We start from the raw sequence: 11,687 nt of genomic DNA, 5'->3' as shown, positions 1-11,687 counted from the left end.
AAGTAATTCTATTATATTTAAGCGAAAACATGCCTATTTTTCCCAACTGTAAATTAGATTTTAAATTTTTAGCTCTTTATACTATTAGTTAGAAAAATAAGGACAAATAACAACAGGCGTATGATAACTCAGTTTTGCCGAGAAGCCTTATGACGTCATGATCTCAGATCAGCTGGAAAATGCGTAATATTATAGCGCGTAATATTAAGTGTACATGTGTTCGCTTACTACATTCTGTTCTTGAAAAGGTGGGTATAGAATGTACATTTTGAACAGGGAAATAAAAAAGATTAAAATTATATATTTTTTTTTCCTTGCGGTCCGAATTCATATTTTAGCGTTTTCTGCAATTTGATTGGCTACGCGAGCGGTCCGTATGACTGTATGAGGCCGCACGGAGCGCGCGAGATTTCGATTAAAAGCACAGAGCCAACGCTAAAATGTGAATTCGGACCGCAAGAAAAAAATTCATTATTTACCAGTTTAGTCGGTCCGTAAAAAGGAAATCATTTCCCCCGCTGTTTTTGAGACCGTACTTTCCCAATACGGACCTCCAATCAGAGACAAAACCTATACATACAGAACTTATGACTGCAAATTGCCGCTAATTATTATTAATCGTGTTGATTTGTGTACAGTTTAAAAGTCGATCCTTTTTCTTTTATTTGAAGGCAAATGCATTTGTCATTTTAAAGAGCAAAATATAGACCGCATTGCCTACCGAAATATGTCAGAGCCAGTGTCTTGGACGAAACCAACAATTAACTGCTCGCATAAGTTCTACATTAATTATTATGAAGTTGAACCAAACGTAAAGTCACCGCACAGTTTTCCTGTTGGTTTAAACAAAATTAAGCACAACTTTAACCTGTATGGAAGAATGAAGGTGCTATGTATTTTTATGGTCCATGTTCGCTTCTGTAAAGGCAGTGGTAAGTATTTTTCTAACTAGAAAGACATGCATTCAGTAACTCCTCGCCCATTTCAATAAAACAAACCAATTTTCTGAGCTTGCCAAATCTAAGCTTATATTATGACAAAGGCCCTGAATTAATTAAAAGAGATCTTGCGTCATGACTGATATAAGAAAAAAATTGTTTTTACATGTTTCTAAACTTTTTATTGCTTTGTAAAAGGAAAATACCTCATTCATAAATCCGTCAGTGGGGGGGGGGGGCTGAATGACGGCTGGGAAGGCGTCCCCCGTTATATAGTTAATTCTAGTCATAAAACAAAAGTAAACATCAACAGCATTTTTCAGCTGCATTAAGAAGGACATAGGAAGTTTAATACAATTTATGTACTTTTAGAGCTTAAATAACGGCTAAAAATTTAGTTACGTAAAACAGTAGTCTTCAGGGAATAAACTTCTTCAAAAGAAACAAGGGTTTCTTCGAATATGCTTGCAGCGAATATTTCCAGTCGACCATACATTAACTTTAATTTGGATAGCTTTAAATTCCGCTATGTTCTGTCAAAATACCCGGGTGTATTTTTTCTGAGTTAACTGGGATTTAACAAATGAATGCAAAATGTAGTTAAAGAGTTTTATACAACCGTCCTCTGATGAACAAGTTCTATATAATAAATATTTAGAATCAGACCAAGAAGAGACGGTACAGGATGATGTTAACACAAGAGGTAAAACTACACAATCATTACTTTTCAATAAATATGTGTTCACATGTTCTTCATATAATAAAGCGTGTACAATTGCTCTGAATGGAGTGCCGATCTCGTATCTCATTCACTATTCTTTTTGCAATGCTCACACGCGCAAACTAATAGGTAAATTAGCTTGTAGGTACACCACGTGAGTATTTAATACTTCAGTAAAAAGCAAAAATAAAAAATAATCTGCCTTTTGAGTAATTACGCAGATATTTTCAAGAAACAAGTGATTTACGCGTGTATTCAAAAAGCTCATCCACCGACTCATTGAGTGTGACATAGAAATTTTGTTATTACTTATCTTAATTAATTTGAAAAGTTTAAGGTAAAACACTATAAAAATCAAGCTCTTATTCGACTGAAATTACCGTCATGGAAACGTTATGAGAAGATTGAAATCTACATAAATCTGGCTTCCGATAATTATTCTGGTTTCAAACTCGGATCAGGTAACTGACCAAGACTGTTTCTGTCTGATCGTCTTTCGTATGTAGTTTCAGATTGCAAAAAGAATATCCTTGTTCTTTGGGATAGCTCCAATCCTGTTAGCTCCAAGCACTACCACACAGCTAAAAAATTCCTCAAGAAGTTTATCAAAAATGAAAAGCTGCGCGTGGAGGAACAAGGCACTCATCTTGGTTTTATCACCCTTTCAAACCGAACTGGAAAATTTTTGAAAGTCGGGGAAATTAAGAACAAAACAGAGTTGATACAGTGGCTGGATAGTTTTGAGCATAAAAATGATGTGAATGGTGATGCGACCTTCGTAAAAAAAGCACTTCATCTTGCAAAACAACGTAAGTTGATCGTTTTGACAGAGTTGACAAAAGTGGTGTAGGAATTAATTGGGATGCACATGCAACCAGGGATTAGACAGCTAAAATAATATGAACACAACATTGTCCAATCCTGTCCATATTAATATTGCCACAACCTGGTCGTTTTTTCGCCTGTAGACTAGTCAGGTTTTCCCAGGGATTTAAGAGTACAAGTGGGGGACTCGATCGTTTGACGTTATAATTGATGAAAGTTTGTTTGTCCTTAAAACTGTAGATTAATTTATAATGCAATTGAAAAAATCAACTTTTTTAAAGGTGATCATAACAAGACCAGTCCCAAAAACTTCCGTCCTGATGTAGACGACGTTATTTTGTGGTTAATCGATGGAGAACACAAGTATAATGCGTCAGAATATGAAACAAAGTTCTTAGATGAATATATCAGGATACTCAAAAATAAAAACATCACCATTGTTTTCTTGATTACTGGAAATGAAGACGAAATCAAAAGTATGAGACCATATGTTGAGCGTTTGGCGTCACCAGGGCTTATATTTGAATCAAAGTTGGATGAGCTGGACAAAGTTGTGAATAAAATAGTCGATGCTTCGTGCGCGTCGCCTGGTAGGTGTAATTAGTTTGGGATAAAAATCAATAAAGATCAGTTTAATGAAATAACATTTTGTAGAAGAGCAAAGGGAGTCCTTTTCCTCCCTGCTGTTCGGATAAACGAGACATTATAATGAAATGACGAGTTAATACTATAAACCAACTTGCTCAAAATTGTATATTCACTTTTACTATCAAAGTTTACTGAAACTTTCTGTTTCCCCAGGAAAATGTGAATGTAAAGATGGCCGCACTAGTGAATTTACCACATATGCCAAACCCAATGGATTCGAAGGGTTGGTTTATTGGACAGTCCCAGACGTTACGTGCTCTGATTATGAAAGAGGACAGGTTGATCCACCTGGTGTCAGCTCTTCAGGAAATTTCTCGCTGGGCAAGCACGTGATTACTTATCTTTACTCGTACAAACGCAACGGCAAGATTGTTGAATTCAAATGTTTTGTAAAATTGAATGTCGTCCGTAAGTGATTGAGCCACCTCACATTAATTAAAATAAATGTTTTATGCATGTTAGTATCTAACAAAAATATTGTCTTACTTAATTACTTTATATATATATATATATATATATATATATATATATATATATATATATATATATATATATACATACATATATACGTCGTAATGTATATGTATAACATATGTAGTAATAGGGACAATTATAGCCCATTTTTATTCAGTATTGCGAGGGCAGAGAAAAGGGCCCATTGTCCGTGGTATCAAAAATGCCCTGATGAGAGGTAGTTGTTTTGATGTTGAATTTTAAATTTTTGTTAATTTGAATATCGTCCGTAAGTGATTGGTTGTGCAGCTCTAATTCATAAATTCGTGCGAAATTTTTATTAATATTATAAATTGCACATTGGGGGGATATAAATGACATCCCTCAATAGTTGGCAGTTTTAAAAAGTTGCTAAAAACGGGACGAGGGTTATAAGTTCAGGACGTTCAAATGACGAAGATGAGTTGCTTATCACAATAATTTTGACTATATTTCCCCCACTTAGGCTGTCAGTGTCCATGCCCGCGAACAATTTACTCACAATTGTATTGCGGGTCCGACAGAAACTTCAGTTAGTTGGTCAGAACCTAAACCCAGTCAGTGCCCAACGACACCAAGTTTATCTAATCCGAATTCAACCAGTGGATGGTTCTCTGTCGGTAATCACACGCGTTCCTACAACTATACGTACAGCGGCAAAAATCAAACATTTGGCATCCAATGTCATGTAAGAATTGTTGTCGAAGGTATGCATGTTTATCCCCGAGCCGGTGCTGAGCACCGTTCGAGGTACTAATTCCGCCCGGAAATTAGGAATTACACCCGGGACCCGGGAGAACATAGCGGAATCCGAAGTCGCCTAAATTTGGACCATGGACGTTCAATGGTCATGGTACTTGTGCGCATGCGCGAAATGCGAACGAGTGTAGACTGGTAATCAGCAACTTCCTGATTGGCTAAGACGAAAAGTTTGTGTTTCAGTGAAAAACGTCAACAATTTTAACTGGCATTTTGCAAACTATTTTTTTAAAAAATGTTTCGAAAACACAATATGAAATGTGGAATCAAATAACAGATAAAACACTGGGAAGAGTTTAAAATATTATCAAAACTGGTTCTTGAAGAATTACAATCACGCACACAAAAAATCCTTTAGATTTTCATTTGTTTTATACGCACTACATGGTTAGCGAATGTCCAACATGCAATTGCCAAATCCCTCACAATTTTTTTTTTATTATATTGTAAAAGAAATAGAAAACAATACGGGTGGAAATTCAGATCCTTGTCTTAAAATACTTTTTCTAATCATGGTTAATTCACTTGTTGTTTCCATTTCCAAATTGCAGAATTTCAATCATGCAAGGAAATACTGAAGAGTCACAGGTATGAGTTACGATAATTGGAAATTTGAGAAGCGTCTATATTGAAGGTAACAGCTATCCTTCGCTTATCATTATCAAAAACTAGCAACCTCATTGCGAAATGTAAATTTGTACATATTTTCTATGCAGTTTTATAAGCTTAGGTTTCGCATATTAATAGTTGAACAGATTCTTTTGTATTGAAGCAGCAAAGCTGCAAGTGGTGTTTATCAAATCAGTGTTGGTTCAAATCAAGTGATGAACGTCTACTGTCAGATGTCGTCAGTCTCAGGTTGTTTTGGTGGTGGGTGGACGATGGTGATGAAAATTGATGGAAGCCAGGTAAAAGTTATCCTGTTTGTCGTGTACACTTGCATTCCAAGTGATTATATCGCACCATTTCGTACGAGATTCTTTCAATCCTTTACAGAGTACTTTCAGATACAGTTCCAGTTATTGGACGAACAAGAACACTTTCAATGACAATGACGATGGAAAAAACGGAGGTTTTGACAACCTAGAATTCAAAGGATCAACATTTTGGAAAACTTCATTCGATGAAATTTGTGTCGCGATGAAATATGGTGGTCGACTCAGAGCCTTCTCTTTCTCACATCCAGCATCGTCCTTGTATGATCTGATCGCTGACGGCAATTATCGTCAAACTCAAGTTGGCCGCTCTCAATGGAAACAGCTCATCCAAGGATCATCTTTACAGCGTAATTGCAACAGAGAGGGATTTAATGTTAACCTCAGACCTGACCACCACGCAAGAATTAGGTTGGGCATCGTTGGAAACGAGCAGAATGATTGTAAGACACCTGACTCATTCGTGGGTCTGGGGGGTGAAGGCGGTACTTCGTATGGAATAAGCTGGTGTGGTTCTTCACTTTCCCTCAACACAGCAGGTAACCTTGCCCAATGTACACCAGACAACGGAACCAAAAACCTCAAAGCAATGGGATACATACTTGTTCGTTGAAGGCATCCCCGCACCTCCAACTGTCATTGTCCTACTTATATATACTCAATGATTGGGCTGATTCAGAAATTGATCTGTAGTGTTGAAGAACTTTAGTACATTGTAATATTAGTAATAGTAATTTAGTGAAAGCAAATGCCTTTTTTGATGACAATTAAAAATATACGCTAGCAATTTCTCTTGTAGTAATTTCTCCAAAACGTTTAACAGTTCTCAACCTTATTCGACACAAATTTACGTGAATTCGCTTGAACTGTAATAAACTACAAGCGCTTTATTTGTTTTTTTTCAAATTACAAGATATTCGATATCTTTTAAAGGCGCCTAAAATTTGACTGTCTACAAGTCAAATTTTAAAGTTAAAAGGGTTCTGAATGTTCTTATACCTACGCAGAAAAACGGCATAATCTTCGCTTCGCTGTTTTTCATGAAAAAGGCCGCGCTAGTAATAGAGAAATTGCATAGCTCTAATTTGAACTTGCGAATACCAAACATTAGAAAAAAATCATACGCACATATAAGGATCCGGCTAAAACATATCACATATTCGACGGCTTAATTAAACAGTAAACGAAACAGCCCCTCACTGTTTTAAGTCATGAATGCATGCATACTTAGCTAATGGCATTCTCGCGTGGGTTATGAAATAGCCCAGAAAATATCTCAATTTGTGGATACTAAGGGTGATATATCCTACAACTTGCATTAGTGTACTATAAAAAGTCTATAATACACAAACAGATACTCTTATACTGCCCGAAATCAGTGACGAATGCTGTGCCTTCAGTGAAATCATAATACCCGCGCAGGTTGAAAAATAGACGATGTGCAGGTCGTAGACGCGATGTGCAAAAATCAAAATGACATACACAAACAGAATAAGCTCGTTTCAATAAAGCAATTTCACATGCAGAACAAGTCACTGACATATCAAAGGCGTTGACGCACAAACACGTGCAATAATCATCACGCTATTCACGCTGATGTGAATTAATTAGCGTGAGATCTTTGATGGATGTTCAAAAAAAGAATTACGTGTGTTTAAATAAAGGCATTCATACCGGCAACTATTTACATATTTGCGTTTATCAAAAAACTAAATTCGCAGCAAAAGTCGGGAAAAAAAACGATCCTCCGCTGTCCACTGGTGAAGTTTAATAAATACTCGAACAAATATTCATACGTTTATTATTTCCATGTATATTATAATGTTGTTATATTCTAAAATTATTTATTGGCAAACTGTACACTTGAACATTTCATTTATACATAAATACAGACTTATACAGTACATAAACATGTGATTATATTGATTATTGTTGATGGCTAAAAGCCCAGATGGACAGATCGATGGTAATTATTCCCCATGCATGAATCGACAGCTTTTAAAAACGCTGTCGCGTAACTTCGCCTTTCTGCAAGTTACGCTGCTGCTGACACCAGATTCAACGAATACCACAACTCGGGGACTGTATTCTTAACTTTTATTAACACTCTATGTACAGGTATATTTGGTAAACACTATATAGTGCACGTCGATGACACAATACTCTTAAGACAACACGCTTAAGAAGGACACACTCGCTCTGACGTTACGGTGACAACACACCACACAATACAACTCTCCTAACACACTAACTTAAAGTTTACAATTCTACTTATATTTATACTAAAGCTATAGGGGATGTTATTCCATTTTCACATCAACTTCCTTTGCGCAATTTATGCACGTCCCATGATGTTTTTCCCGCAACGCGTGCGGTTAACTCTCTAACCACACTGCCCCTATTCTTCCATCCGTTTGCGTTAGCGTGTGGGACAGGCGGTTTTCCTTCTTCGTGGTTGGACGTGCGTTTGTTTGCGCGCATTATTTCCCCTGTTTACAAGCTTACTCTATTTCCACATAAATGAATATATAAAATTATATGAATATAAAATACACACACAACAGCTGTACAGACAACCACGACATTTGACACATTTTCACGACAAACGCCATCAAACGCGTCGACGTTTCTATATGGGAAAATATACATTTAAAAAAATACTGAACAAAATTCTTCCAACCTCCAGGAAACCGCCTCAGTGCAATGGTATCCCGTGCTAATGACAAAGGAATACTGAAAACCATTTACAAAATGCAAAAAAAACGCAACCGTCGAAATTTCATAACAAGTTCACTTAGGGCTGCTTTCCACTGTTAATTTGAGTAGGATGCCTTGGGATGCATTTACAACGGTTTAACGAAAAATTTTAAGGGACCAATTTTTTTGACAAGCGTTATAATGAAAGTACATATATACTAACCTGGCTGAATATACTCTGCATATATACTTTAATCTGCATCAGACTCAGACACTGAACGACGGTTTATCACAGGAAAAAGCTCTTCCAAGACTGGGAGTCTTTTCCAGCTGGGGTTCTCTCTGATTATCTGATATAGAACAAAAGGCAGGTGAGGAAACAAGTGGAAAAAATACTCCTCGATCGAAGAAGTACCCTCTTTCTTATTTTTCAATCGACGTAGTTTGTCGCCTCGGTGCTGAATTGCGTTTCGTATAAGTCGAACGCAATGTGTGTATCGAAGGCCATTATAATCTGTTGGGGTTTTTTACCTCCGCTACATAACATCCGAAGGTCATCAGGACCAATTTCGTCTTTCCAATTATTTGGTAGCAACCAACATCGAGGTTTGGATCGTTTAGGGCTGTCCAGCTGTTTGGAGACAGCATTGCCGTTCTTCATCTTGCTTTCATTCCCCAGGGCTTCAACAAATCTCATTTGCTCATCGAGAGAGAGGAAGTAAGGGTGCTTCAAGGCTTGCTCAACATATGGCCGTTCTTCCATCTTTTGAGTCAACATCTGAAAGAGCAAGTCTTTCACCACAGGATCTTTGAGGTCTGCTAATCCAACTTTTTTATCCTCGTATAAACATTGCATTTGCTTTATGGGCGGACCAAACGGATGTTCCCCTTTTGTTAGGATGTAAAATAATAACATGCCTGCCACTTGGATATCTGATTGCTCTTTCCATTTGAGTTGAATTGGTTCATCCAAATGGCTCGGCATCTTGTTTGAAAACAACTTTTCCCAATCAATACATTCGTATGCGACCCAGCCGTGCGATCCACTTTCGCTAGAAGTATTGTATGTTGTTGCACCTGTAAAATGTAAATAAAGTTGACCTACATTTGAGCAACAATCCCCCAACTTTGACAGTTTTAGATGAAACATTACTTGTCTTGCTAAAAGTGATGATTTTGTTATCACTTTACAGTCGATTTTCACTGATCTCATAATACACTGGGTGATAATGCATTATAGCGGTTTGCATCGGATCGGATTGGCGTCTTTGAATCAGAGGGTATATCGAATTTCAAAATCCGAATCCGATCTGATCCGAACTGCAAAAAATTTCAAAATCTAATCCGATCCAAGCTGAACATAATATTGAATTCGGGGATTCCCCATGAATAAATATTTCAATTTGTTTTTTCTTTTGTATTTTGTTTATTATATAAAAGAGATAACGTTCAGTTGTTGTCTCTTCAGTAATAGTTTAAGATTTATCAAATCCAAAACTCGGGGGTGATGAGAAACTATCGCTATCCAACCATTTCACCACAGAGTCAGATATAAAAAGTGATAGTCCCTAGTCCGTGAACTAAAAAGTCAAGGACGTATCTAACAGCGACAGTCACGTTCGCGTCAGAACGTTCTAGAACAAAAATTGAACAACAAAAATTTAATAAAAATACCTTCTTCTGGGAAGAATCGTCCTATACCAAAATCCGACAACAGTAAATTGCCTCTCAGGTCGACTAGAATATTAGTTGGCTTTAAGTCCCGGTGAAGAATTCTAGGTTCTCTGGAGTGCAATGCTCGCAGGCCTTCAAGCACTTGGCGTATCATCTCTCGAGCACACGATTCTGTTATGTTTTTACCTTCAAACCTGACAAATTCTTCAAGATTTTGTTCATATAAGTTCAAAATCAAGAAACCGAAATCGCGGCTAGATGTGTCATCGTAGAAACAGTAGTTCACGATCCGTGGCGACTCGACTGCATTTGGAGAATTCAAGATATCTCGTTCATTTTTTAAGAATTTCTTGCACAGCTGTTTCGGCAAACGTTTTATCGCTCGTTCTATTCCGTCTAAGCCCAAACAAATATACACCTCCGTGCCATAACTGCCGCGGCCTATCATATACTCTTCCTCAAAACACACGCCGTTGTCATTTACCATGGTTATCAGTTCCGGGCTAGTGTCCCACACTTTTAAAAGTCGTTCAAATTTTTTCTTGTGTTTCACCGAGACTTTTTTCCAGTCCGCTCTGGGACTTGATGTGGTCCTTTCAGTTTTCGCTTCAAGTTTAACGGCTTCGTGTTTGTTGGAACCAGTTGTGATGCTCGATTGTTTCTTTTTCTTCCGTGGCATCGTTAAATTTTAAGGCAGGTATGATCGTGAAGTATAAGTGTTATGGAATTATCGAGAACTGTAGGCGATGTTTGAAAATCGAATCGTGGATTGTTGTAGCTTATTCATTTTTATGGGATTTCCCCTCTTACGGTTGAGTAGTTTATTTTGAAGCTGTTCCTCTGAATCATTCCTTAAAATTTGGAAAAATTTCTTTTACTGAAAGTTCACGGATAACTTCCTGTTCCATTGGCCAATCGAGATGCTTAGAAATAAACGATATACAATTTGATTGGTCAATGAAGCCGGAAGTAATGAACTTCAAAAGGAATTTTTTATATGATGTTTATAGGAACATACAGATGTGTATACATTTATCCGTAAGCTAATTAATGCTAGCTAAAAAAGAAATTTAAGGGCGTGATAGCACAAATACGAGAAATCGTGAAGACACACATGATATAACAAGACTTATTAAAAGAGAGCAAAGAATTAAAGACTGGTTTCCATTTGTCATAATAATAACGACAAATTATGACGAATGAGGGCATTTGAGAACCCTTAAATCATAGGCACGAAAAGCCTGACGGGATAACCACTGGAATCAAAGCAATATCAATATGGCTGATTTTGAATTTCAAGTACTATACGATCAATTTTGATTTAGCTACATTGTATATGAATTAAAGATGATATACCTTTCTCTTTCAACAAATACAATTCGCGCAGGTTCCCATATTGGGTTGGAAAGAAAGATGTTGATAGACTCAAAGCTCATTTTCTGGCATCAGGCAGCATCGCCGTTCTGTTCGTCACCAAACTATTCTGTCTGTCACTTGCAATCAAAACAACAAGCACATCCTATACATAGAAAGTCCGTGGAGCGTAAAGCTGCAATTCATGAGGCATTTCAGTCAACATGCATGCATCAGATCGCATGTAAAGTTTGCAAAGTTCAATAATTATGATCTTCCTAAAGTAACATTCACATCTTCTATTGATGCGCCATGCCATTGCCCAGTTAGATCGCACAAGGATATAGAGCATCCTGAAGTGAAACTGGAGGCTGTTTTATTTTTTCCCGCCCTCGAATATTTTCTAAATCGGAATGTACACGTCGTGCATACGCCATCACACTTGCTGGACTGATGGCAGCCTGTGGATGTCGTATCATTGTTTCCGCCGTTCTATCAGTAACTTGTTGAATAATGGATATGAATTTATTAAATCAATAAATTTATTCTCAAATTAATTTCCATCTCCGCAAAATAACAAGACATTTGTGAAAGATCACAAGAGGCTTTGAAAATGTATCGGCTGTCACATATCCAATAAAATTG

General features: G+C 37.1%; 1 protein-coding gene and 1 long non-coding RNA gene across 7 annotated transcripts in view; one reads left to right on the top strand and one right to left on the bottom strand.

The window, feature by feature from the left end:
• Nucleotides 1-4,232: 4,232 nt before the first annotated feature.
• On the top strand, nucleotides 4,233-5,211 carry LOC114529271. Its single transcript, XR_003687603.1, has 3 exons — nucleotides 4,233-4,331; nucleotides 4,935-4,971; nucleotides 5,159-5,211. It is a non-coding gene; the product is annotated as an uncharacterized LOC114529271 (long non-coding RNA).
• A 3,044-nt stretch (nucleotides 5,212-8,255) lies between these two features.
• LOC114529406 (serine/threonine-protein kinase/endoribonuclease IRE1-like) overlaps nucleotides 8,256-11,687 on the bottom strand; it is a 74,950-nt gene continuing 71,518 nt past the window's right edge. For all 6 annotated transcript variants that reach the window (XM_028551205.1, XM_028551209.1, XM_028551207.1 and 3 more), the window contains 4 exons: nucleotides 11,046-11,208; nucleotides 9,690-10,540; nucleotides 8,547-9,092; nucleotides 8,256-8,365 (listed from right to left, as the gene is read on the bottom strand). In XM_028551205.1, the coding sequence (XP_028407006.1) occupies nucleotides 8,283-8,365; nucleotides 8,547-9,092; nucleotides 9,690-10,368 (1,308 nt within the window). In that variant the 5' untranslated portion in view covers nucleotides 10,369-10,540; nucleotides 11,046-11,208 and the 3' untranslated portion in view covers nucleotides 8,256-8,282. The remainder of the gene's footprint in view (nucleotides 8,366-8,546; nucleotides 9,093-9,689; nucleotides 10,541-11,045; nucleotides 11,209-11,687) is intronic.

The sequence above is a fragment of the Dendronephthya gigantea genome, unplaced genomic scaffold (genome assembly GCF_004324835.1).
Source record: "Dendronephthya gigantea isolate DGI-Jeju-01 unplaced genomic scaffold, DenGig_1.0 000056F, whole genome shotgun sequence".
Taxonomy (NCBI): Eukaryota; Metazoa; Cnidaria; class Anthozoa; order Malacalcyonacea; family Nephtheidae; genus Dendronephthya; species Dendronephthya gigantea.
Note: the sequence above shows the minus strand (reverse complement) of the source record. Positions and strands in the feature narration are given on the sequence as shown.